General features: G+C 49.2%; 1 protein-coding gene across 2 annotated transcripts; it reads right to left on the bottom strand.

The window, feature by feature from the left end:
- Positions 1-118: 118 nt before the first annotated feature.
- Positions 119-27254, bottom strand: FBXO17 (F-box protein 17). 2 transcript variants are annotated; one of them, XM_025425080.3, is made up of 7 exons: positions 27101-27254; positions 20950-21036; positions 6098-6460; positions 5472-5583; positions 3882-3977; positions 2884-3019; positions 119-1097 (listed from the first exon to the last, which is right to left on the bottom strand). In XM_025425080.3, exons 3-7 carry the CDS (start codon positions 6441-6443, stop codon positions 954-956), a joined length of 834 nt encoding a protein of 277 aa, XP_025280865.1. In that variant the 5' UTR covers positions 6444-6460; positions 20950-21036; positions 27101-27254; the 3' UTR covers positions 119-953. The 2 variants fall into 2 exon arrangements, with proteins under 2 accessions (XP_025280865.1, XP_048965704.1); XM_049109747.1 differs by lacking the exon at positions 20950-21036 and having other exon boundaries at positions 27101-27252.
- Positions 27255-27941: the final 687 nt, after the last annotated feature.

Genomic DNA, 27941 nt, shown 5'->3' with positions numbered 1-27941 from the left:
TTACTGCATGGAGCTTTGTACACCTAAAGTTCTCATGGTTGGAAACCTCCCACAAGGCCTTTTAGGATCAGGGCTGGGGGTGGACAGTGCATTGATCATAGATAAAAGTCCCCTGTCATTTCACATTTAGCACCAATTTTATTGAGCTAGTTTGTTGGCTGTGCCCAGCTGGGGAGATAGCAGGAGACACCAGGGAGGCAGGCAGGCGCTCTTTCCCTTGTGGCATGCCTTGCTCCTGGAGTCTGAACACCAGAGAGTAGAGAAAAGCAGTCTGTTGCCCAGCAGGAGGGGAGCTGTCCTGAGGGGGCAGGAGGTAGGGTGGGGGACATGGTTTGGGGATCAGCGGGGATTCCAGAATTCTGAAAGAAACAGCACCAGTCAGGCCCAATGGGCAGGTGCTGATAGGTGGTGCTGGAGGAGGTTGCACAGGCCCCACGTCCGAATCCCAGAGACTCCCCAAGACTGCAGAGAGGGTCCCCTTTGATGCTCCTGTTAGTGACCTCAAGGATAGATCCCCGCCTAACCTCTGCTCCCTGCTAGCTGCTGGGATCCCCTCCAGTCACTGTCCCAGGTTGTCAGCAGCTTTCCCCCACTATTCCAAATCCTGGTTTGGCCTTTGTGTGTTGACTCAGTCTACTGACCGACATCCACGCATGTAAGAAAACAATTTGCAAGCAAAGTAAACATCTCTGAGTCACTTTGAGTGACTTCCCCCACCCCAGGAAGCTGGGGCAGTGTGAGCACCTTGGTTGGATCCCAGTTTCTTGCACAGCATGTGGGCCACCATGCTGAAGCAGTAGCAAGTGGGGTTCACTGGAGGTCTGCCGGGAATGGGCCACATGGGACTCCCACTGTCTACATGCTTCTGGCTCCCGGCTGCAAGGCTGCTCTTGACCAATGATGATGTCCGGCAGATGGCAGTACATTCTGGAAGGCTGGGTCACCCTGGTTGGCTAGGACAGGCGGATCCTGACCCTCACACTGGAGTGGGTCACCAGGGCACCATAGTGCCCGACCCAGGAACGCGTGTCTCTCCCATACTGCTCAAAAGACACGTAGCGGATGCCCTTGCCGAAGTTGGTGAAGACATGAGACACCTGCATGGGGAAGGAGAGCGAGAAAGTGAGGACCTGTGGGGCCTTCTCTTCCTCCACTTCCTCAACAGGCGCTCCCCAAGGACTGGCGAGGTACCAGGCCCTGCTCTAGGTGCTGGGGATACAGCAGTGAAGAAAACAAAAAGGTCCTTCCCTGGTAAAGCTGACAATCAATTTTTTTTTTTAAAGATTATTTATTTATTCATTCATGAGAGACACAGAAGGAGAGAGAGGCAGACACAGGCAGAGGGAGAAGCAGGCTCCATGCTGGGAGCCTGACGTGGGACTCGATCCCGGGTCTCCAGGATCACGCCTCGGGCCAAAGGTGGCACTAAACTGCTGAGCCACTGGGACTGCCCAAAGCTGACAATCTAGAAGGAGAGTCAGACTCTGAAGACAGCTGCAGGTAAGGGGCAGGGGCGTGAGGTTGTTAAGTGAGTGAGCGGAGGCACCACTAAGGCACTATTTAGCAGAGACCTGAAGCGGGGAAGGAGCCATGTGGGGATCAGGTCAAAGAGTGTTCCAAACAGAGGAACAGTCAGCGCAAAGGCCCTGAGGTAGAATTGTGTCTGCAGCAGAGTGAGAGGAGAACAGGAGGTGGTGTCAGGGGTAAAGGGCTGATCATGAGGGACCTTGTGGACCATTGCAGGACTTTGGCTTCTGGCTTTTCTTATCTTGTGAAGACTTTTTTTGTTGAGATAATATTCACTTAACAAACTGCTCCATTTAAAACTACAATTTCATGGTTTTTAGTATATTCACAATGTTCTGCAACTATGACCACTATCTAATTCTGGAACGTTTCCATCACCCCAGAAAAAAGCCTCATATCCATTAGCTGTCACTTCCAATTCCTCCTCCTAGCCAACCTATCTGCTTTCTCTTTCTATGAGCTTTGCTGCTTCTGGACATTTTGTATAAATGCAATCCTACAATATGTGGCCTTCTGTGCCTGGCCTCTCACTTAGCATCCCACTGTCAGGGTTCATCCATGCTGTAGCATGGATCCACACTTCATCCCCTTTTATAGCTGCATGATAAAACTTGGGCTTTTCCTCTGAGATGCAGCCCTTGGAGGAGAGGCTTGTGATCTGACTCACTTTTAAATGGGCTCTTTCTGGATCTGTGTTGGGTGGGGAGGAGGAGATCAGGAGAGGAAACAAGGCCACCTCAAAAGTTACTTTGATTTTTTTTTTTTTTTTCAGAGAGAGTGTGCCCAAGCTGGGGGTGGGGGCGGAGGTGCAGAGGGAGAGAGAGAATCATAAGCAGGCTCCGACCCAGTGCTCAGTCTCACGACCCTGACATCACAACCCAAGCTGAAATCAAGAGTCAGATGCTTAACTGACTGGGCCCCAGGCGCCCCATAAAAGTTACTTTGGTAACTGATGTGATGACTCCATGCACAAGCTTGGGAGCCCGCCTGGGTGTGCATGGAGCCCAGCATACTTTAGTGTGACTCGGGGCCAGTCACTTAACTTTCCATGCCTCAGTTTCCTCGGCTCTAGAATGGGGATAGAGCAAGGACTTTGATTTGCCCCCCTCCCCCCCGCATCCCAAGCATCTAGAGCAGTGCCCAGCACACACCGCAGGTGGTCTGCTAATAAAATGAATCGGTTGGCAAAACTCATGGAAGAGTGTCCAGGATGAAGTAAGGGCTTGGTGATTGTTAGTGGTTATTGTGAGAGACATCCGGTCGTGGTGAGGAGCTGAGAAGGGAAGCTGAGCAGGCAGGCGGTGGGGTGTGTCTTTGCGCAGGCCAGGGGTAGTGTGGAAGGCAGTCTGGACCCACCTGTCGGCAGCCTCTCTCAGTCCACTGAAGAACTGGGTTGGGTGAGGCCGAGAACTTGACCACTTCGTTTTCATACGTGTCCAGGAGGCGGACCCGGAGCCGGTAGATGCAGCCACAGTTCTCTCTTGCACCCCACCTGCCAGGTGGTGGTGAGCCTTGATGCCCCCGCCACCCACCTGGTCTCCAGGATGGGGAGAGGGAGGCTGAAGGTTAAGCCTCCCTGTACCCCAGTGAGGGGCGCACACACCCACACTACATACAGAGAAGTCAGGGCCTGGGAATTTGCTGGGAGGAGCCTGGGTGCTCCTGGGGTGGATTCTAGAGGCTTTGCGTTGGATGTGTGCATGCCCCTGTGTGTGTGTGTGTGTGTTAGGGGGAAGGAGTATGATGTCTGGGGTGGAACCACAACCCCTTGGCTCCCCGACCCCAAGGAGGGGAGGAGGAGCCTGGGTATTTCTGGGGAGGAGCCAGAGCCAGGGGGAAGAAACTAGACTTTGTGTGGAGGAGCAAGAGCTTGAAGGAAGAGCCTGAGTGCTTTGTGAAGGAACCGGGGTGCTCTGGAACCAGTGCCCCCTGCCAACTCTGCCCCTCTAAGTCTCAGTTCTCAGGACACAGTGCTCTGAACCTTTTTGAGGCCTTGGGTATCTACAGGCCCTTAGGGTTCGTGCTGAGTGTGGGCAATGAGGGTGGAGTGGGTGAGATGGGGCGCTTATTTCAGACCAAGCCAGTCAGTGGCTCCCTTGTCAACCTGGGGCCCCCTGAAGAGGGACAGGGAAGCGTGCAGGGGGTGGGGGCTCTGGGCTCCTCAGGACCCCCCCCCCCCCCCCCGGCTGCCGCCTCTGAAACATGAGAGCATCCTTTCCCCTCTCACCCTCACTATGAAGGGCGCACAGTAGCCGTGGCCAGGCCAGGGGGCTGATAGGTGCACAGGGAACCCTTTCAGCAGAACTGCTGCCAGCCCTGAGGGTGTTCAGAGCAGGTTGCCATATTTTACTCACCAGTCGGCCACACAGATCTCGATCTGGGCACTGTCCAGCAGCTCCTGCCACACTCCCTCCATCACCAAGTCTACCAGCTGCCTCTTGAAGCACCATCTGGGAAGGGGAGATGGTGTAGGGGTGAGGCAGAAAGTCACAGCCCAAAATGACCTCCTCCAAGAAGCCTCCCAACACCCCTGTGTGAAGCAGGCCCATGGGGTTCACTCTACTAGACAAGATGTATGATAGGCTGGGCATTCCCACATCCCCTCCACCATGCCCCACCATGCTCTGGGCTCCAGGAGGCTGACCTGTATGTCCCTGTATGTCCCTAGAACTGTGGGGACTAGAACATGAGGACACATGGAGGCTCACATTGAGCAGGGAATTCTGGAGCCTCCTAAAGTGCAGAGCCCCAGGGTCTGAGATTGCACTGCCTGTATGGATAGGCCTCCCTTACCCTCCCCTTTCTGCTGGGTCAGCCAATGGGAAGCTCTAGCAGGAGAGGGAAGGAGAAGAGTAAAATCAGGTTATTTAGCCTCCTGGCTCCCTCCAAAGGGATCACTGAGGGACTGCTGTGTCTCTCCATGGAAGGGCACAGCTCCACAGGGCCCTCTCCTCACAGCCTTCCCTCTCTTATGGCTCAGGAACTGCTTCCTCCCCTTACCCTTGTCAGGCCTAGGGCTGGTAATGACCCTTTCCCTCACTGTTATCAGCCCGGGGTTCATGTCGTATCCTTTGTGTCTGCCTACACCTTTGTAAACAGTCCATCTCCCCTAATTTGAATATGCCATCGTCATAGAAATAGTGTAGTCCTGGTGGAAGAGCTGATAAGCTGACCAGTGGAAGAGAACAGAGGGCTCAGGGACAGACCTAGGTATATACGGAAACTGTAAGTGATAGACGCAGCACACCACATTCAAAGGTGGATTAAAGATCTAAATGTGAAGGATAGGGGATCCCTGGGTGGCTCGTCAGTTTAGCGCCTGCCTTCCGCCCAGGGTGTGATCCTGGGTACCCGGGATCGAGTCCCACATCGGGCTCCCTGCATGGAGCCTGCTTCTCCCTCTGCCTGTGTCTCTGCCCCTCTCTCTCTGTGTCTATGAATAAATAAATAAAATCTTAAAAAATAAAACCTTTAAAAAATAAAAAAAATAAATGTGAAGGATAAAACTGAAGTTACTGGAAGAGATTATGAGAGAATACTGTTAGGATCTAGGGGTAGGGAGGGATTTTTTACACAAAATTTCAAAAAGATTCTAAAGCAAAGGAGAGATGAATTTGATCCTATGAAAATAACAGAACACCATGGACAGGTACAGTTAATACCAACGGTAGAGTGAGAGATTCCCACAACGTCCAGGATGGACAAGGGGCTAACACTTAAAAGATGCAAGGAGTTCTTGCTTGTTTGTTTTTTTTTAAAGATTTTTTATTTGTTTATTCATGACCGAGAGAGCTTATAAAACCGTGCCTGGCGGGCCCTCCACAAGTATTTGACCGAATGAGTGAACGAGGGAAGGAGAAGGTGAAGGTGAGTGAGGATGAGGACCGAGGGGTTGGTCCCTCTCCTTCCTCGGGGCCGTGCCCCAGGGATCACCGGCCACTCACTGGAAAGAAGTCACGAAGCAGGTCTGGGAAGGAGCCCCCGGCACCAGCGTTAGGTTCTTTTCCACGGCCCAGCCATTCCCGCCGTGCTCCACCTCCCAGCCTCTGAAGCCCTCTGTGGGACACAGCGGGCTTTTAGACCGGGGACGCCCCGGCCGCGCGCCCCGCCCGCCAGCCCCTCCCTCCCGCGCTCCACCCCGGGTTTCTAGCTCTGGCCCCGCCCCCAGCCGCGTCTCCCTTCAGCCCCCGCGTCTACTCCGCTTCTCCCGGCCCCGTCCCCTCCTACCGCAGGCTCCGGCTCCGCCTGCTGGCTCAGCCGCCCCTCCCCACGAGCTGTCAAGGCTTCTTAGTTCTACGCAAGCTCCGCCCCCGCCAGCACCAATCAGCTTTCTCCCGGCTCTGCCCTCCGTGGCTCCTCCCTCGGCCCCGCCCACCGAGTCTACAGTCGCAGCGCGCGCCACCCCCCGCGCTTTCTCGCCCATCCAGTTTGTCTCCCGCCGCGGCCCGCAGCACCCGGCCCCTCCCACCCCGTGCCCCTCCCGGCCCCGCCTGTCCCCGCGGCCACGCCCCCTGGCGCCCGCCCGCGCCCCGCCCGCCGGCCCCGCCCCGGCCCCGCCCCCGGCACGCACGCTCGCCGCAGGAGTTGAAGATGAGGTTGCGGCCGAGGGGCGCGCGCAGGCAGTAGCGGGCCAAGGCGCAGAGCGGGAACTCCTCGTCCTCGCCGTGGGGCGGGCAGCGCTGGGCCACCGCGTAGAGCGCGCGGCCCTCGGCGCTGCGGTCGCGGGCCAGCTGCAGCAGCCACACGGTGGGCCCGTCCACCACGTCGCGCCAGGCGCGGCACACTGCGCGGCAGCGGGTCACGAGCGCGCGCGGAGGCACGTGGCTCAGCACCTGCACGAGCAGCTCCGGGGGCAGCGCGTCCAAGGCGAGGGGCGGCTCCGCGGGCAGCTGCCGCCGCGAGGGCCGGGCGCCCATCTCCGGCCGCCGGAGTCCTGCGGGTTGAGAGGGGTCAGCAGATCAGGGACGTTCGGTCTCCCTACATCTCTCCCCCGACACAAAGTCCCTGCGGCTTGACCATGACCCCATCAGCTCCCGTGGGGGACCGGGACTGCAGGGTGGGGGTGACTGCCACGGCCGTGCAAACCGGGCGCCTAGTTACTGCCAAGTGGCTCAGGCGATGGGCTTCTCACCTTGGCCCCCTCGAGCAGAAGACCCCTGGTGTGAGCAGGGCTCCCCCAGGACCGCTAACCACGGCTTCCATATCTGGCCGGTGCACTTGCGTCAGGCTAAGCAGTTTTCATGTATGACCATGAGCAACAGAAAAAACCACCGAGGAGGGAACCGTCTCCACCTCGTACCCCAACCTGCCCCAGCTCTTCCCGCCCTTGGAACTCACGAACTGCCTTCAGCAAAACCTATTTCCTCAGTCTCTTCCCTGAACATTCTTGTCACCTCGCTAACCAAAACCCAGCTCTCCTGTGGCCCTTTCAAGCGGGTAAATCTTGCTCCTTGGTGCTGCCTCCAAACCATTCTCCCATCTTCCCCCAAACTGCCCAGCAAGATTCCCATCAGAGTAGATGGTTCGCTACCCTGCCGTGTGCGTCATCTGCTGATCCAGATCACTGCTCACTTCATGATTTTAGCTCCAGGCTCACTGCCACTCAGGCTGCTCTTCTCAACATTCCTGGTGATTTCCACGTCCAGGTAGATGATCCTTCCTTCGGCCACCGGCCTCTGTTCCCTGACCTGCTCTCCCCTCAGCCTCTCCCATCCATGGTCACACTTAGACCTCGTCTCAGTAACCAGATCTTCAATCTCAGGGAGCTCACTCTCCACCCCTAACCCCTTCACGCTCCAGCTCTTAACCTTCTAGCCCCAGACACCCCCTCCCCGATTCTTCTAGCCCACTGTGATCCCCCATCCTTTGCATTTACCTCCTTTGCACTAACCCTCATCCCCTCGAGGCTTCATTTCTTCCTTATCCAGCTGAAATTGCTTAATCATTAAAAACATTCTTTGCACACATCCTTGTCGCTGGCTCCTCCAACACATGACCCTGGTGCAATCCAGCCCTCTGCCCCCCTATGGCTGTATCCAGTTTAAGGTGGCCGATGAACGCACAACTCCACTGGCTGGTCTCACTCCAAGGTTGTGAACTTGACCCTCAAGCTGGGAGTGCTGCCTGGCAGTCAGAATAACGTTTGTCACCCATGGGCTCCTCCTCTCTATAGAGAACTCTTCACACCTTCTCCCCCAGCCCCTAGCTCATCACACCTCCCTCCACCTCTTCATTTTCCCTTTGCTTCTTACTTTGCAGAAAAAATTACAAGTGATAAGTAAACTTGCCAGGTGCCTGCCACCCTGTCTACCACCTGCCCTGTGGCCTCTGTACTCCCACCAGCCCCCCGCCCGTGACTGCCCTACAAACGTCAGCCCTCTGGGTGGCCTCCTCCCACCCCTCCCGCCCACTTCAGGCCACAGTCTCACAGTTCTTGCTGTCTGCTGCGCCTTGGATACCCCTCTGCACTGGATCATTCTCAGCAGCCCACGCGGTGTCATCCCTATCGTCTGAAAACAAACCCTCTCTTGACTTCACCTCCCCTTCCAGCTATGGCCCCATTTCTTTGCTCCTCTTTATGGTCAAACTTCTCAAAAAAGGTGTCTCCAGTCTCTGCCTCCAAATTTTCTACGTCTATTCTCTCTTAAACCTTCTTTAATCAGGCTTTGCAACCCTCCCCCTGCCCTGAAATGTCAAGGTCATCTTGGTGCTAACTCAAAGTCGAGGTTCAGTCTTCACTTTGCTTGACCTGTTAGCAGCACCTGACACTGAGGTGACTCTCCCTTCACTTGGCTCCAAGCCACCACACCCCCTGGACTCCTCCCCTTGGCCTGGTGGCTCCTAGTGAGGCTCTTGGGCTGTTCATCCTCCTGATCTGGCAATGTCAGAGACCCTCCTGTAGTCTCCATCACGACTCACTGCCTTGGGGATCTCGCCCCTTCACACACCTCCCACCTGGCCCATCACTGTCTCTCTCTGCTTCTTTCCCCAGTCGTCTGTTCCTCACTAGTAGCCAGGTCGGCTGTGGTGAGCACCTGAGTCAGGTCCTGTCCCTGCCTTGCTCAGAAACCCCCTGGGGTTCCACCTTATTCAGGATAAAGGCAGCATCCTCACTGTGGCCCAGAGGCCCCACACAGTCTGTCCCATCACCTGCTTACCCTCACCTTCCCCTCACCCAGTCTGCCCAGCCACACCAGCCTGGACACCTCAGGCCTTTTGCACATGCTCTTCCCTCCACCTGGATCCAGAGGATTGCTATGCTCGTCTCCACACATGAGGTCTTTGCCCAAATGTCAGCTTGTCCATGAGACCATCCTTGGCTACCTTATTTCAAGGTATTATGACCACCACTTACTCCCCCTTTCCTTATACTTCTCTAAAGCTCTTGTCACCTCTTAACACACCACACATCTAAATATATATAATTTACTTAATGCTTTTTTTTTTTTAAGATTTTATTTTAACTACTCTCCACACCCAACATGGGGCTCGAACTTACGACCCTGAGATCAAGAGGTGAACGCTCTACTGACTGAGCCAGTCAGGCCCCCCTACTTAATACCTTTTTTTTTTTTTTTTTTTTTTTACCATGGGGGCAGATCTGTTCCTTCTTTTGCATACTGGATACCATGGTGTCCGTACCAGTGCCTGACACATAGTAAATGTGCAATGAAAAGATGTTAAGTGTACGAACAAATGAATCATCACGTCAGAAACCCATTCCACAGATGAGGAAACTGAGGCACAGGAAGGTGAAACACCTTTATTTAACAAGAACTCAGTGACTAGGGATGCCTGGGTGGCTCAGAGGTTGAGCATCTTCCCTTGGCTCAGGGCGTGATCCTGGGGTCCGGGGATCGAGTCCCACATTGGGCTCCCCACAGGGAGCCTACTTCTCTCTCTGCCTGTGTCTCTGCCTCTCTCTCTGTCTCATGAATAAATAAATAAAATCTTAAAAAAAAAAAAAAAAAAGAACTCAGTGACTAGGCTCAGACCTGGTGAGAAAGTCATTTCATCTTCCCCATCAGGGCAGAGTAGCCTATCAATGAACACCTCCTGCCTGGATCCAGCCAGCCTGGGTTCCAGTTCCGGCCCTGCCTAGAGGGACCATGACCAAGGCCATGTTCCTGAATCTCTTTGTGCTCTGAGAACGAGGATGTGTTAACATCCTGCATAACATACTGCACGGGGTTGTTGTAGGATGAAACGGGTTAATATTTGTAAAGCACTTAAGAAAGATTGCTGGTGTCTCAGAAATAAGAGTGGGATTCAATTAATATTGAACACTAAATTATGTTAGTTGCTATTATTACACATCATGAAAGAATGACAATCATTTAGCTACAATTTCTTCACTGGTGACAGTTATTGGGCCTTTATGAAGCCCCTGTGCTAAGCACTGGAGCTGGGTCATCTCCCAGAATCCCATCATCTTGTTTAATGGGCAAAACGATCATTGGAGCTTGCCCTGGGTTAAGAGGCTTCAATGATCTAATGCTTGTCATGTTGTCTAATGTCTGTAAGTGCTCAACTCATGACAGTTGTTATTATTTTTTAAATAAGCTGATTACGGTTTTGTTAAGGGGTGCCTGGGTGGCACAATCAGTTAAGCGTCTGACTCTTGGTTTCGGCTCAGGTCATGATCTCAGGGTCGTGAGATCGAGCCCCGTGCTGGGCTCTGCACTCAGCATGGAGTCTGCTTGAGATTCTCTCTCTCCCTCTGCCCCTCCCGGCTGTTGTGCATGCGCTCTCTCTCTCTCTCTCTCTCTCTCTCTCAAATAAATGAACGAATCTTAAAAAAGAAAGGAAGGAAGGAAGAAAGAAAGAAGCTTGTATCAAGCTAGTGATCCATGGACATGGCAAAATGCCAAACACCCCCCTTCACCCTAATACAGAGTGACTGGTTATAAGACAGGTTTTAAGACAGAGGTTGTGATTTTTCCCAAATGGTTCTTGGGAAAAGAATAGCTAATAATCAGCTGGCATTTAGGGACACCTCGGTGGCTCAGTGGTTGAGCATCTGCCTTTGGCTCAGGGTGTGATCCCGGGGTCTGGGGATCGAGTCCCACATTGGGCTCCCCACAGGGAGCCTGCTTCTCCCTCTGCCTATGTCTCTGCCTCTCTCTCTGTGTCTTTCATGAATAAATAAATAAAATCTTAAAAAGAAAAGGAAAGAACTGGAGTCCACACCCCTCTCCTTGACATGAGCAGGCCTTTGTGACCGCTTCAACTTTCAAACGTGACACTGCTAAGTGATTTCCAAGGCTGGGTCATAAAAGAAGATGCAGCCACTGCCTGGCTGTCTCGGGACACGGGCCGTGGGCCGTGGGCAGTCTGGTGTGGAGTGCTCCTAAGTGCTTACCAACGAGCTCTCTAGGAGAAGAAAAGAGTTTGGGTTCGTAGCAGCTGCTGATGTCTGTGAAAACACACCAACCGTGGCGGATCGTGAGCTACCAATGCGAAGTCCCTGGACCTCGCAGTTTGCAAAGCGGCCCACAATCGGCTCTCACAAGCCAGAGCAAGGCGCACACCGCACCCACCACAGCCCGAGTCACCCCTGAAGCCTGGTTGCCCTGAAGAGACCCCGTGAAGGCAGAGAAAGGCCTGGGGAGCCCCAGCTGTCGGAGTCTCATTCCAGATGCTAGGCCTAGGGCTGGACAAGCTTCCGATGACCCAGACCCTGCCACTGTCCCATGGCCCTGCAAGTGAGCCCCTGAGACGCGCGCAGCCGAGCCCAGCCCATCCCCAGAGCCATGAAATAATAGATCAAGGTTTTAGGCCGCTGCGTTGTGAGTAGACTGGTATGCGGCCCTAGCTAAAGGGGACGAGGCTCAGTGACCTGTCCTGCTCCAGATGCCAAAAGAGCCCCCGATGAGAAGCAGTCAGGGCGTGCTGATGGCAGACACAGACCAGGGTTCAAACCCTGACTGCCCACTTCCTGCCTATGAAGCATACGTATCTCCTTTGAGTGTAGTATGTAATTCAGGAAAACCGTTTCTTTTGATTTTTTGTTTTAAAATCATGTTTTGGGGTGCCTGGTCGGGGGGCTAAGTCGGTGAAGCATCTGCCTTAGGCTCAGATCATGATCTCAGGGTCCTGGGATCAAGCCCTCCGTGGGGAGCCTGGTTCTCCTTCTCCCTCTGCCTGCAGCCCCTCCTGCTTGTGCTTTCTCTCCCTCCCTCTGTCAAATGAATAAATAAAATCTTAAAAAAATAAAATCACGCTGTTTTTAAGTCCTGACTGCTGGTCTATTATTATTTTAAAATTCAGAAATCTACTTTATTTTCATTTGTTGCCTGTTCCACGAGGCTAATTCTTTTTCTCCATTTTTTGGCAGTAAAATTCACATCACCTACAATATGCCAATCTTGACCAGTTGTAAGTGGTGACAGTTTGGTGATATTAAACATATTCATGTGCTACCATCACCACCATCCATCTCTAAAACTTTTCACCTAGTAAAACAGTCACTTGCCACCTCTACCCCTCCTGCCCCTGCTAACGACTCTCCTACTGTCTGATTGTGGGATTTGACTATTCTATGTAACTCACATAAGAGGAATGATCATACAGTTTGGCCTCTTCACTTAACATAACGGCCTTAAGTTTCTTCCATGTTGTAGCCTATGTCAGAATTCCCTTCCTTTTTGAGGCTAAATAATATTCCATCTTGCTTATCCATTTATCTGCTGATGGACATGGGTTGCTTCCACGTTTTGGTTGTTCTTTTTTTTTTAATATTTTATTTATTTATTTATGAGAGACACAGAGAGAGAGAGGCAGAGACACAGGCATAGGGAGAAGCAGGCTCCATGCAGGGAACCTGACGTGGGACTCTATCCTGGGTCTCCAGGATCACACCCTGGGATGAAGGCGGCGCTAAACCACTGAGCCACCCAGGTGGCCCCGTTTTAGTTGTTCTGACTACAGGTATTTTTGTTGATGTAATACCTTTATTTTGCTTTATTTAAATCTCTGGAATCTTTCGCATCTTGAGATTGTGGTCAATGACTCGATGACTTGTGTCCTGGTGCCTACATGTGCTGAGCAACAACACATTCTCTGCCAGTTGAGGAGCCTGGCTGGCCCAGTCGGTGGAGCTTGCAACTTTGGATCTCAGGGTTGTGAGTTCAAGCCCCGATTTGGGTGTAGGGATAACTTAAAAATAAAAGCTTAAAAAAAAATTCTCTGCTAAGAGAATTTCAGGCAGCATTAAAAATTCTAACCAGAAAAAAAAAAAAAAATTCTAACCAGGCCCAGGGTGCCTGGGTGGCTCAGTCGGTTAAGCATTTGCCTTTGACTCAGGTCATGATCCCAGGGTCCCAGTCCCAGGTTGGGCTCCCTGCTCAGCGGGGAGTCTGCTTCTCCCTCTCCCTCTCGTGCTCTCTCCCACTCTCTCAAGTAAATATTCAAAATAAAGGCACCCCTGGAAACGAGTGAGCTAGCTTATCTCTCCTCAGCACTTCCTCAAATTGTGTAGGGCCAGACACCTTTTTACAGTGACTGGAAAGTTTTGCCCCAAAATATCTCTATGACTCAGTGATGATACCATTGACATGGTGTGTTTGCTGGAATACACTCACAATAACCATTATTTTAAGATTCTTTTCTTTTCTGAAGCTGGGAAATGCCCGGGCATGGGTCAGCAGTTCTCAGGGGCTTGAGTGCCCTTGGCGTCAGGCAGTGGTGGGGCCAGGTCATCTCAGGGCATATTGAGTCCCGCTCCCAGCGCCTGGGATGGGGAGACTCAGCTGGGGGGCTGCAGAGCTGGGGGCTCCTGGCCCACAGGCTTTTCCCTCTCTCCATGGGGCCTCTCCAGCTACTGCATACTTCTGACAAAGACCAGATAGTAGAATGTCATCTTCAAGGCTTCTGAATCATTAAATGGTCTTCATTTTATATGCTGTTTTTGACTTTAATGATTTTATTACCCGGTATTTTAAAAAAAGATTTTATGTATTCATTCATGAGAGACAGAGAGAGAGAGAGAGAGAGAGAGAGAGAAAGAGAGAGGCAGAGACACAGGCAGAGGGAGAAGCAGGCTCCATGCAGGGAGCCCAGTGTGGGACTCGATCCCAGGACTCCAGGATCATGCCCTGAGACAGGCAAATGCTCAACCGCTGAGCTACCCAGGTGTTCCTTAGTACTTAATTTGTATGGATTTCTATCTTTCTTAATTTTAGCAGTTTTTAGTTGATTTAGAAAAGCGATTTTATCAGCTAATAATATACTAAAATAACTTATGGGTAACCCTTATACATTTATCAACACTTTTTCTTGCTGTGATATTTATCCACATTTAAAAAAATTTAGCTCCTTCCTTATTTTTTAAAAGATTATTTATTTATTCATGAGAGACACACAGAGAGAGGCAGAGACATAGACAGAGGGAGAAGCAGGCTCCCGGTGGGGAGCCTGACATGGGACTCGATCTCAGGACTCGGGGATCACGACCTGAGCCAAAGGCAGATGCTCAACCACTGAGCACCCCCAGGTGCCCCTTTATCCATTTTTGTACTTGAGATATCATTTCACTGACTTGTTTTGTTTCATGAATATGGAAGACTGACGAAAGCATTACTAAGAGGAGTGATACTTCAGGATCAGGCTAAACAATATGTGGGTTATCGTCACTCTCTCTCCTTAGGAGTCAGTGTTTATTCCCTATACAATTATTTCAACTTTCCTGTATGCTTGAAATTTTTCATTATACAGTCATGGGGAGAGAAAAGACCCAACTGTCGAAGACTCAGTACCCATAAAGCCTGTTAGGACCCATCTGTGGAGGGCAAGGGGCCTCCAAGGGTTTTCAGGACCTGGGGCAGCTGCCCCCAGCAGGACAGGTGGTGATCAGGAGCTCCCACTGGAAGCAGGTAATTTGGCATCAAATCCCGATTTTGCCTCTTCCTGGGCATCTCAGAGGTAGGTTGCTGACCTCTGAGCCTCAGTTTTCTTGTCTGTGATATGGGGATAACTACTGCTTCTACCTCCAACAGGGCTGCTATGAGCAATAATATCCCGAAGCCAGGCTCGGGACTCAAGGAATAAGACCCAAAGGTAATGAAGCAACTAAGAAGTTTCGTTCTAAGGATGAGGATTTGATAACCTGAAAGAGTTAGGACCGAAGATAAGTGGCACGTGTGAAGCTCACTGCCCCCTCTAAAGCCTGCCAATTCCCCATGCCACCCCCATTGGACGTGAACTCCTCAGAGAGAATAAGTGAGCAAGGCACCAAGCCAATGCCCATGGTGCTACCTCCAATGATTCCTCACGGAGAGATATGCAGCACAGTGTAAGCTGGGCTACCTCGGCGGGGGGACTTGGGGTGCATCTCTGCTCTGCTTTTGCACACGTGTGCGTGTCTATTTATATTTGTGCACCAGCCCTATGTTTCCCAGAAGGGATCTCTTTAAAAAATAATCTTTACTGATGTATAACTTCCATCCAATGCAGTGCACACATTTCCAGTGTACAATTTCAGTTGTGACTGTATATGACCGTGTAGCCGTCCCCGCAAGCGGGATATGGAACGTTTCCATCACACACCCAATCCTCCACCATCGCTTCCACCTCAGGGCCGCCGCTAATCTTTCTGTCAGTGTCACCATTCTTTTCTAGAGTAAATGGAACGGGGGGATCCCTGGGTGGCGCAGCGGTTTAGCGCCTGCCTTTGGCCCAGGGCGCGATCCTGGAGACTCGGGATCGAATCCCACGTCGGGCTCCTGGCGCATGGAGCCTGCTTCTCCCTCTGCCTATGTCTCTGCCTCTCTCTCTCTCTCTGTGTGACTATCATAAATAAATAAAAAAAATTAAAAAAAAATGGAACGTGGAATAAATGGAATCATATAATGTGCTGGTTATCAATTGCCTTCCAACTCCAGGTTGCCAGATTGTGGAATTCGACCAATTTAAATCTTTTTTCCTGGAATCCCTGGGTGGCTTGGTGGTTCAGCACCTGCTGTAGGCCCAGGGCATGATGTGATCCTGGAGACCTGGGATCAAGTCCCACGTTGGGCTCCCTGCATGGAGCCTGCTTCTCCCTCTGCCTGTGTCTCTGCCCCTCTCTCTCTCTGTGTCTCTTATTAATAAATAAATAAAATCTTTTTTAAAAATTAATACATCTTTTTTCCTAAAAAAAAAAACAACAACAAAAAAACATATCCTGTGCTTCTCTGCCGGCTGACGTGTTGAGTTTCTCCAGTAGAGGGAGCCAGAGGAACATTACAGAAAGAAGCTTTTTTTTTTTTTTTTTTTTTTGGTTCCAGCTTCCAGTCTCAGTTCCCCCAGGGCAGGCCTCTTCTCAGGCCCCTCCTACTACAGAGTGCAAGCCGACCTTGCCCTGGCACCCACCTCAGGCAGTTTCCTAATGCCTTCCCCAACATCCAAGGGGGACAGACTTCTGGAAAGTTACAGAGGATGGATTTCCATCACGTTCAAGGTGTAAGCACCACAGGGACTCCTTTGCACTTTGTGAGGCTCCTGCAAGAGTTCTCGAATGAGACCAGGGTCTGGGACTGTCACCTTTCTCAAGCTATCTTGGATCATAGAGGTAGTGGGTGCTCCTTATGTCTCTTATTTCTATATTCTTTATATTTCTATATTCTTTAGCATTCTCTTGATTTCTTAGTAGCTATTTCCCTGCCATAATGAATAATTTTGCATATTAAACATTCTCCCGTCTAATTTGTGGTTTCAGTCTCCCGACTGGACTCTGATACAGACAGTATAGGCTCCTCGTGTCTTCTTTCCTTCAGGGTAACATCTATGTGATCCATGCACATTGTTGCACGTATCAATCAGGAGTTCGAGCCTTTTTATTGCTGAGTACTATTCCACTGAACAGGTAAATCACAATCTGTTTATCCTACTCAGCATGAGGGACATTGGGTTGTTTCCTAGTTTGGGGTTATTCTGAATAAGGCTGCAATGAACACTCACGTACAAGGGTTCGTGTGGACATACGTTTTCATTTCTCGTGGGTAAATACCTAGGAGTGAAATCCTTCGAGCATATAGTAAGTGTTTATTTCACTTTACAAGAAAACACCCAATAATTTCTTTCAGCACAGTTGTGCCATTTGCATTCCCATCAACAACGTAAGACAGCAGCGGTTGCCAGCACCTGGTATTGTCAATTGTCTTTTTAATTTTCGACAGAATGGCTTGTTTATCATGCCTTCGGGAGAGTTTCCTCTACCTGACATTTTCCCTTATTAATTTTAAGCCTTTGCTCTTGAACTGTAGTGCTGACGTTGTTTCTAACTGCAACATATGGGTTACATAAGAATCAGCAGTAAGACAAGATCAAAATTCTTTGCTCTTTAGAATTGTTTGCATGTTCAAAGATTTAGTGTGGCTTCCTCTTGAAGAAGGCAGACTGAGCTATTGATAACCAGGGCCTATACTAGCTTTTATTAGTCTTGGGTAGATTTTTAAAAATTAATTTATTCATTTTAGAGGGAGAGAGTATGCAGGGGGAGTATAAGCAGCGGGAGGGACAGAGGGAGAGGGAGAGTGGTGGCAGACTCCCCACTGAGCATGGAACTGGATGAGGGGTTAGATCCCATAACCCCAAGATCATGACCTGAGCTGAAACCAAGAGTCTGGGGCTCAATCGCACAACCCTGAGCCAAAACTGAGAGTCTGGGGCTCAGTCTCACAACCCTGAGATCATGACCTGAGCTGAAACCGAGAGGCCCTCAACTGATTGACCCACCCAGGTGCCCCCTGGGTAAAAATCTTGGATAGATTTTTTTTTTTTTTTTTTTGGATAGATTTTTTTAAAGGGCATCCCTTCTGGGTGAATGCAGCCCTGGGGTTGGTGACCTAGCAATCAGAACAAGGGCTGGATTTGAGCCCCTATTCACACTGTTGCCTCCTGGTCCTGTGCTAGATATCGTGTATCTATGGATATAGTATATCTATGGATATAGTATATCCTGGAAATAGTATTTCAGGAATACCAAGTTCAAATGCTTACAACAGACAGGCAGTATCCTAAATGAGGCCGCTGGGAGAAGCAAACAGGGAGTAGTGGAGACTGGCAAGCCAGAGGGTACAGCTAGCCTGAAGGCTGTGCCAATACTCGCTCTGGCTAATTTACTACCACGTAGGAAGATGAGCCCACTTTGGCCACATCTTCCAGCTTTCCAAAAGAAACTAGAAATCCCAGTTTTTATGTAAAATCACCCAATTTTTAAGTGTTAGCAATGCATTAAACAACAACAACAACAACAACAACAATTAAAGCACAGTATGGGCTAGATCGGACAGACCCACAGTATGGGCTAGATCTATCCAGACCCAGGAGCTGAATGAGTGTGGCCATTCTGTGACTTCTGTACTATCCCAGCTAATTTTCACACCATGAGGAAACTGAGGCCCAGGAAGGCAAAATGATTCATATGAAGTCACAAAGCAGTCAGAAGTGGAGTGGGGATTGGAATCTGGGGAGTCTGATCTTCTCAAAGGGATCCTCTCTAGGGACAGCAAAAGAATGAAAAAGGAAAGTGAACAGAAAGAAGCCCATCACCAAAAAGAAATGTCACTAGATTTCAGAAAGACATAAAGCAGACAAAGTGTAGGGGCCAGGACAGAACTCAAAGTGGGGTAAGGGACCCACAGGCAGGAGTCCAAAGATGGGGGAGCCCAGGCTGGGGCAGGAGTGTGAGTCAGGAGTGAGAGGGCAGAGTGAGGACAGAGGTTGCCCATCTTTGAAAAAACCATGCTATGGGCTCCCTGCTCCCCCTCTACCCCCCTTATGTTTTGCTGCACAGATCTCAGGCTGCCCAACATTCACACACAGGAAAAACAAAACCATACGGGATGACTGTTTTCTAAAGGAACTGCATGAAGCTCAGGGAAGTGCCCAGGCTGCTGGTGTCCCTGAAAGTAGCTCTTCCCATTCTGGCAATTGAGAGTGAGCTCCCAGCAAAGACTGGCTTGCTCCATGGTGACACTAATAAGTGTTGTCTCAAAACACAGAGTTCTCAGTCATCCCTTTGACTGGACAAAGAAGCCAGTGGGAAAGCAGGACTATATTTATAATAGCCCCAAATTTCATACCAGTTACTTTTTAAAAAAAAAAATTATTTTGTTAAGTAATCTCTACACCCAATCCACATTGCTCGAACTTATGACCCCAAGATCAAGAGTCACATGCTTTACTAACTGAGACAGCCAGGCACCCCATCATACCAGTTACTTTAAAAAAGTCACCCAGCCCCTTGTTTGTCTGAAAATGTGATTGGACAAGCAAGGATCACCAGATGCTTGAAGAAAACTAGTAGCCTGAAAGAGGAGTATTAAGGTAAATAGGCAGAATTACAGTGAACTGACCCCAGAGGAAACAGAACTCTTCAGAGGGCCAAGTGAATACATAAGGAAATTAGTACACAATGGGATGCTGGGGTGGCTCAGTGGTTGAGCATCTGCCTTCGGCTCAGGTAGTAGTCCAGGGGTCCCGGGATCAAGTCGCACATTGGGCTCCCTGCATGGAGCCTGCTTCTCCCTCTGCCTATGTCTCTGCCTCTTTCTCTGTGTCCCTCATGAATAAATAAATGAATCTTAAAAAAGTACACAAGGCTAGCTTTAGGCTTCATGGGGATGTGACCTGCAGGGGCTCCATGCTTGTTGTAATGCTGTTATTACAAACCAGAGATTTTCAATAATTTTTTAAAATATATTTTTATAGATTTTATTTATTCATTCATGAGACACACACACACACACACAGAGGCAGAGACACAGGCAGAGGGAGAAGCAGGCTCCATGCAGGGAGCCTGACGTGGGACTCAATCCCGGGACTCCAGGATCACGCTCCGGGCTGAAGGCAGGCACCAAATCGCCGAACCACCCAGGGATCCCCAGATTTTCTTTTTTTCTTTTTTTTTTAATTTTTTATTTATTTATGATAGTCACAGAGAGAGAGAGAGAGAGAGAGAGAGAGAGAGGCAGAGACACAGGCAGAGGGAGAAGCAGGCTCCATGCACCGGGAGTCCGATGTGGGATTCGATCCCGGGTCTCCAGGATCGTGCCCTGGGCCAAAGGCAGGCGCCAAACCGCTGCGCCACCCAGGGATCCCGATCCCCAGATTTTCAATCATTTTTTTTCAATCATTTTTAAACAAGGGGCCCGCATATGCATTTTGCATTGGGCCCTGAAAATTATGTAGTTGGCCCTGGGTAATGTAGATTAGAGAGGATATCCAAAACACAGTAAGAACAAGATATTATAAAAGGAAGACTGTCTTCTAGAAGAAAAAAAATTCCTCAAAATAGATTGGATAAATTAGAAACAGATAAATAATTTTCTCAAAAGGGAAAAATTAAAGGGGTGCCTGGCTGGCTCAGTCCATAGAGCATGTGACTCTTCATCTTGGAGTTGTAAGTTTGAGCCCCATGTATAGAGATTACTTAAAAAAAAATAAAATCTTAAAAAAAAGGGGGGGGATTAAAGCTATGACAAACTGCAGGAAAAACAAAAAACTGCTTAGGAAAGTCATGGTCCAACTATGATATACTCTAACTGTATCCATGTTATGTCCATTTAACAAAATTCAAGAAAAAGGAATCCATTTGATCTGGAGGCTAGTGGCATTCTCCTTAGATAGATCTGTTTATCAGTTTTCAGAAGAAAAAGGTTATATCTATGTATATACCTGACATATAACTTTGTGTAAATTTAAAGTGAATCTGTTGATTTGATACATTTAAATATTGCAGTATGATTACCACTTTAGCATTAGCTAACACCTCTAATCACGTCACTTAATTATCATTTCTTTTTTGTGATGAGAACATTTAAGATCTGGTCTCTTAGCACAAAGATTGTCTTCTCAACATATGGTAATGGGAAATCTACATGCAAAAAGATGAGTTTAGGCCTTTACCTCATACCATATACAAATATCAACTCAAAATAAGCCACACTCCTAAATGCAAGAGTTAAAACCATAAAATTTTTAGAAGAAAATGGGAAGAAAAAACTCATGATCTTGGGTTAAGTAAAGACTTCTTAGATATAACACCAAAAGTGTGATTCATATAAGGAAAAAAAATTGATTTTTTTTATCATCAACATCATCAAAATCGAGAACTTTTGCACTTCAAAAGATACCACTGAGAAAATGAAAAGAAAAGCTATAGATTGGCAGTATATACCTACAAATCATCTATCTGATAAAAGACTCATATCCAGAATATATAAAGAACACTTAAAATTCAACAGTGAGACAAACAAACCAATTTAAAAATAGACAAAAAACTTGAAGAGACATTTTGCCAAAGAAGATATACATATGACTAACAAGCGCATGAAAAGATGCTCAACATCATTAGTCATTAAGGAAATGCAGATTAAAATCACAAGGACACACCATCTCATGCCCACCAGAATGGCTATTGTTCAAAAAATTGGCAAGTACCTGGAGAAACCTGGAGAAACTGGAACCACCACGTGTTGACTGGTGGGAATGTAAAGTGGTACAGCCACTTTGGAAAATACGCAGTTTCTTCAAAGGGTGAACATTAAAAAAAAAAAAAAAAAAAAGTTAAACATAAGCATTCCATGAAACCCAGCAATTCTATCACTAGACTGTCTGCCCAGGAGAAATAAAAACACGTGTCCACGCAAAAACGTGTTCACAGCATTATCTATTTGGAAACAACCCAAATGTCCATCAACTGATGATTGGATAAACAAAATGTGGAATATCCATACAATGGACCACTGTTCAGCAATAAGAATGAAGTATGGGTACAAACTACAATATGAATGAACCCCCCAAACAGCATGCTGAGTGAAAAAAGCCCGACACACAAAAAAAGCCACATATTGTATGATGTATATATATACACGAAATGTCCAAAAATGACATATCTAAAGTTACAGAAAGATTAGTAGTCGCCTGGGGCTGGGCTTGGGAACAGGGAAGTGACCACAAATAGGCACAAGGGATATTTTGGAGGTGACAGAAACGCTCTAAAACTGGTGATGGCTGCACAACTCTGTCAATTCACTAAAAATCACTGAATTGTATACTTTAAAGGGCTGACTTTTATGGTATGTAAATTACATCTCACTAAAGCTGTCACAAAAACCCTGGAAACTCTACAGTGAAAGCCTCTAAGACTTAAATATGGTAACAGAACAGACTGTAGACGTTATCAACCTTGACACTGAAAATAAATGTACAAGTAACAAAAGATGGGAAAAGATGGGAAAACGAAGGTCGGGGGGGAGGGGAGACCAGGACGCTTGGCTCAGCTACTTCCCATCATGGGAATCAAAAGTTGCCAGAATGAAAAATAAGAAGTGAAAGTTGCCAGAACGAAAAATAAGAAGTGTTTTAAAACAGAAAAAGAAAATTTGAAGTTACAAAGGTCAATAGCAAATAACCTTTAAAAAGTACAGTTATTAAAAATTGGTGGAGGGGGGAAGCAGGGGAATGCATACAGCAGGCTAAGTACAGTCTCTCATGCACGTGGTAACAGCTAATTCTGGATCCCACTCTCTATTTCTCTGTCATTTCATTATTACCCCCCTCAGTGACCCACGTGCCCTGTGGGCCACGGTGTGGGTGACATGGGAGGCAAAGTTCCTTTGGCTTTTTGCTGTGTTTTTTTTTTTCTTTTTGCTGTATTTTAACTTGAGTGCAATGAACGTGGTGCATAATAAAGAACATGCTTCTTTTTAAACCAACGAACCAACCAACCAAGCAGTGCAAATCATCACCATCATTTACTTAAAATGCTATCACACATATAGTCCTGATGGGAGTATAAATTGGTCTAACCACTTTGGAGAGGAGATGGACATTTTTTCTTAAAATTTCTTAAAAATTATTTAGTTGAGAGAATGGGCGCAGGCGTGAGTTGGGGGGAGAGGGAGAAGCAGGCTTCCCGCTGAGCAGGGAGCCTGATGCGGGGCTCGATCCCAGGACCCCAGGACCTGAGCCAAAGGCAGATGCTTAACCGACTGAGCCACCCAGGCACCCTTAGATGGGCATTTTTCACTGAAGTTGAAAATATGCCTGTCCCCTGACCCAGCAATTTGACCCCAGAGCCAGGAAACACATACTAGAATATTCATGGCATGATTGTTTCTAATAGCTCCAGTCTGGAAATGACCCAGATGCCCATCCACTGTAGGATGTATAAGTAAATTAAGGTAGTCACAGAATGGCACACTGGGTAGCAATAAATAGGAATTAACAAGCATCCACACCGACCTGGATGAACCTCAAAAGCTTAATTTGAGGTTAAAGAGAGCCAGACACACAGGGCACCAAGAGTGTGAGTCCTAGGACAACCAGACAGCCTGAGTTGCCTGGGGCGTCCTGGTCTACAATACCTACAGTCCCAGGGTAACTAGGGTAATTAGCCACCCCCTAGTGCTTCCAAAATTTCCTGGCTTGGATGCTAAATTGTCTACTCACACCAAGGGTGCTGCTCTCAGAAAGTTCACAAACAGGCTAACCTAATCCAATATTGTTTATAGATGAACACATAGGTCTTAAAATCATATAAAGAAGAGCAAACTAGGAAAATGAGTATCATAAAAGTCAGGGTGGTGGTCCCCCCGCGGGAGGGAGAAGGCTGTTAACCTGATGCACACAGGGAAGCTCTCGTGTGTGGATGTTATATTTCATAATTTAAAAACTACTAATGCTATTCGATAAACACTACTGATATTATCGAACCCCAGAAGGAAATGGTCTCATCGCATCTTAGCACAAATTATAATTCACATTTGCCGAGTGCTTTCTTTGTGTAAGGCACTCCGGAAAATTCTTTCTGCACATCATCTCATTCCCAGGAGGCAGCAGTGATATTTCTGGGCGAGAAGGCATCACAAGGCAGGCAAAGGACATTGCTTTGGGGAATTGCTGGTGACAGGCCTCAGAGGAGGGGGTTGGGGTGGAGGTGAATGTTGGCAGGTTCTCTGTGGTCAGTCACTCCTGGCTCAGCCCCACCCCGAACTCTTGCTCATGACCTTGGGGAGATCAGACCTTCCCTCTCTGAGTGGAATTTCCTCTCTGTAAAATGAGAAATGCAGGTACACTTAGAATCCTCTCTCCAGTCCCCAAATCCAAAAAGCTCTGAAAACTGGAAGTCTTTCCCAGACCCATTTGGTGGCAAAAATGAGCCAAACTAATGTGAGGTTTGATTATCCCACCGAGTATGAACACGCATTTCACCGAAGCCATACCTGTATGTTTGATTACACGGTGCTCCCCGGCGCCCCCAGGGGTCTTCTGTAATGTTCAGAATGGGTTCCCCATGACTTGCCTCACCTTCAGAAAGTCTGACTTCCCCAACACATCTGGGCCCCAAAGTTTTAGATAAGACACTGTGAACTTCTAATAATTCCCAACTCTTTGTGGTTATGGGAAAATTAAGTGAGATCCAGGCCTGGCCCTGGATGTCACAGAGGTGAGGTGGGATTGGAGCACCCACCTCACCTCCGTGTCAGCATCATGCCGTTGTTGAAACCCCACCACAGGAAGGGGGTGCTCAGGGGACCCGTGCCTAGGAAGTCAGGACCAAACACAGCAGGGCAAAAAAAAAAAAAAAAAAAAAAAAAGACCAATGGCAAGATCAGAACCATTGGGTGAATTTTAAAACAGAAAAAGAAGAAAATGCCAAATTCAAAATCTATCTGAGGGTGCCTGGGTGGCTCAGCTGGTAGCGAGCCAACTCTTGATCTCAAGTCTCGATTTCAGGGTTGTGAGTTCAAGTCCAGAGTTGGGTGTGGAGCCTACTTAAAAAAATCTATCTTGGGGCGCCTGAGTGGCTCCATGGTTGAACGTCTGCCTTTGGCTCAGGGCATGATTCCAGGGTCCTGGGATCAAGTCCCGCACCAGGCTCTCTGCAGGGAGCCTGATTCTCCCTCTGCCTGTGTCTCTGCTTCTCTCTGTGTGTCTCTCATGAATAAATAAATAAAATCTTTAAAAAATCCTATCTCTAGAAAAAAAGAGTAGAAGGAAGGACCCAACTGTGGTTATGATGTTAGCATAGCACACTGTGATAGTTAAGGAAAATCCTTCACAACTAATAGCTACGGTTAACTGCAACAACTGCTCTATACAAGGGGCCAGGGCTTTACACAATTTCACAGATGTCTCACAAACAGGTCCAGTTTTGAGCTGGGGAAACAGGCTGGAGAAGTGGAGCCATGGACCGAGGTCACCTGATACGCAAGGGGCAGAGCTGGGATTTGAACCTGGGTGTGGAGGACTCCAGAGTTTATGCCACCGTACGTAAATATGTCTTGATCTCCTTCTTAGTTTCTACTTTGTCTTACTTTATTTTCCCCCAATTTTATCATAAAAGTTTCATGGAAAAGTTGAATGGAGAGTAAAATGCACATCTCTATCATGTCCCATGTTTTGCCATATTTGCTTTCTACCTTTTGATGAATTCTTAAACACTTTGACGTGCATCTTCTAAGAGAGAGTAAGGGGTAATGAGCCCTGGCTGTTATATGCAACTGGTAAATCACTAAATTCTACCCCTGAAACTAATAATACACTATATGTTACTTAAATTGAATTTTAAAAAAAAGAAAAAGAAAAAAGAGGGATGCCTGGGTGGCTCACTGGTTGAGTGTCTGCCTTTGGCTCAGGGCCTGATCCCGGAGTCCCAGGATCTAGTCCCGCATCAGGCTCCCTGCATGGAGCCTGCTTCTCCCTCTGCCTGTGTCTCTGCCTCTCTCTCTGTGTCTTTCATGAATAAATAAATAAAATCTTTAAAAAAGAAAGAAAGAAAGAAAGAAAGAAAGAAAAGAAAGAAAGAAAGAAAGAAAGAAAGAAAAGAAAGAAAGATAAAAAAAATAAAGAATAAGGGGGCACTATAGGTCTACACTACTGCTGAACACCATTTCTTTTTTTTTTTTTTTTAACATTTTATCTATTTATTCATAGAAACACACACACACACAGAGGCAGAGACACAGGCAGAGGGAGAAGCAGGCTCCATGCAGGGAGCCCGATGTGGGACTCGATCCCGGGTCTCCGGGATCACACCCTGGGCTGGAGGTGGCGATAAACCCACTGAGCCACCAGGGCTGCCCTGAACACCATTTCTTAAGAGACATCCATTCTGCTATCTAATATTCATTCCATGAATGATTTTCCCCATTGTTTCTATGGACTTCTGTAGGGATTTCTGACAAAACTGGGGACTCACACAGAGCTGGGGGTGGTCATGTCCCCCTAATCCCTTTGAGTCTAAAACACTACCCCTCCTTCTATTTTCTTAAAGAGACGGTGCTTCTATAATAGGGGAAAAAAAAGGGAGACTCGTTTCTATTTGATTTACAAACCACATAATATGACTTGATTGGATGAAAAAATTACTATTTAAATAAATATAAAAACTTTATTTAAAAAATATTAAGGCAGATTCCTCTGCCAGGCCTCACTAAATGGGGAGTCAACAGATCCTATAAATATTTCATGGAACGAGAAACACGTTAAAAAAAAAACAAAAAAAAAACAACACCACTTTTTTTTTTCTTTTTTGATGTTACAAAGGCAGCCAATAGACAAGTTACAAGTAATGTGGGATTACACATGGAGGAGAGAGACTCGGAGACCAGGAAAGCTGTCTCCATCTATTTTTAGCAAGGGATTACTGGACATTGTCTAAAAGTTGACAAAATAAGAAATAATCCCAGGGTTTGCTTTAAAGATCTGTAAGTAACTACCAGAGGAACAAAAAGGGGCAAAAGTTTAAACCGAAGCACCACAGATCACGAGTTACTGTTGCCATATCTGAAAAAGTTATTTAATTACATACAATTTTAGCGGACTGCGGGGCTGCTGTTTAAAGGGCTGGGTTCGATGCAGAGCTTTGTGGGCCTTACTGCTCTTTGGTGCTCGTGTCCTACTGGGGGCCTTCAGAAAGCATTCTTTTACAAGTAGGTTCCTAATATTGCGGTCTTTCCAAAGTGTTAGGTTACTGGATGCTCTCCGAGGCTGGAGGCTCCAGATCGACAGGAACAAGATACGGAGCGTTACAAAATATTACTCAACGCTGCAAAAGTTAACTCAGAAGAACAAATCTTAAATTGGGAAGAGCGGCCGCAGCTAAAAACAAACTTGCTAAATCAAGAACCGGTGCTCGGAGGCTTCTGATTCACCGATTTGGCGAAGGGGCTGCCAGCGAGGAGAGAAATCAGAAAAGTGGTCTGGCCTTTCGCGGGCTGCCGAGTACACGTGTTGATCGGGTACTTTTTTGGGGGGTGGGTGGGGGGTTATCCCAGGGTGGCCTCGGCTGGGGAGCAGCGGAGTGGACGGCGGGGGCGTCAGGAGACCCGTTTTAAAAGCAAAGCCCTTTCCTTTCCGTACGACCTGGGGCCTTTGAAACCTGACTCGACTCACTGGGGCGCAGTTGGCTGGCGCGGCCGGGGACCCGGGGGGGCCCGGGCAGGGGGCGCTGGGGAACTGGACTCCCGGGGACCCGCCCCTGCCGGCCGGGTCTGGGGCTGAAGGCCTTCCCCGGGCTCCCCCAGCTGGGAGTGCGGACGGGACACGGGGCCCGACCTGCGTCCCTACCTGTCCCGGCGCTCACCTGGCGGCCAGCTCGGAGGCGGCGGCGGGCTAGGATCCCTTTCCCCACCCCGCTCTGGGAGGCAGTCAGGGGGCTCCCTGGGGTCGGCCCCGCCCAGGGAGCCCCGGGACCCGCGGTCTGGGCGGTCGGCCCTCTGCGGGGGCGGGGGGAGGACGCCGGGCAGCGGGCGCGGGGGCCGGCGGCTGGGAGAGCGGCGGGCGGGCGGGCGGCTGCGGCGGCGGGCGGGCGGGCGCGAGGCAGGGGCGGGATCCGGGAGGCTGCAGGCGCCGGGGGAGGGCCCAGCTGCCGGAGGCCGGCGGGGAGGGGACGCAGCCCCCGCGCTCGGGGACCCGGGGCCCGCCCCTTGGAGCGCCCGCACGTGGCCCACGTGGGGACCTGCTGCTGACACCCGGTGCCCACCGCAGCCACCTCCGCCGGGCGAGGGCCACCTCCCCGAGAGCCTCCCCGGTGGGCCCGGTTCCAGCTGCCTCCTCCCCCCGGTTCTGGTCTCCTTCTCACGCCGGCCTCCTGCCTGCAGCCGCCTCCGCCGTTCAGACGTCTCCCCCTGTCTGGCCGGCGCCGGGGACGGCTTAGCAGTGCCTGCCACCCCGGGCCGGGTTGGGGTGCGGGGTCAAGTGCCCATCCGCAGGGATTCTCGCGCGTTCACGCCGTGTCCCCAGCGTAGAGTCTCAGGACCCGGGTCTGTTCCTGAGTGGAACCTCCCTGCCGCACACACACTTCTCTGCGGCAGCCACGACCCTTGCGCCCCTACTTTCGAAACCCGCCCGCTCCCCTCAACTGTAGGCCTATGAACTAACCCGAGGTTCAGCCACCAGTAAGGGATGGGGGCCCGTCCCATTTC

Source organism: Canis lupus, chromosome 1 (genome assembly GCF_003254725.2).
Source record: "Canis lupus dingo isolate Sandy chromosome 1, ASM325472v2, whole genome shotgun sequence".
NCBI lineage: Eukaryota > Metazoa > Chordata > Mammalia > Carnivora > Canidae > Canis > Canis lupus.
Note: the sequence above shows the minus strand (reverse complement) of the source record. Positions and strands in the feature narration are given on the sequence as shown.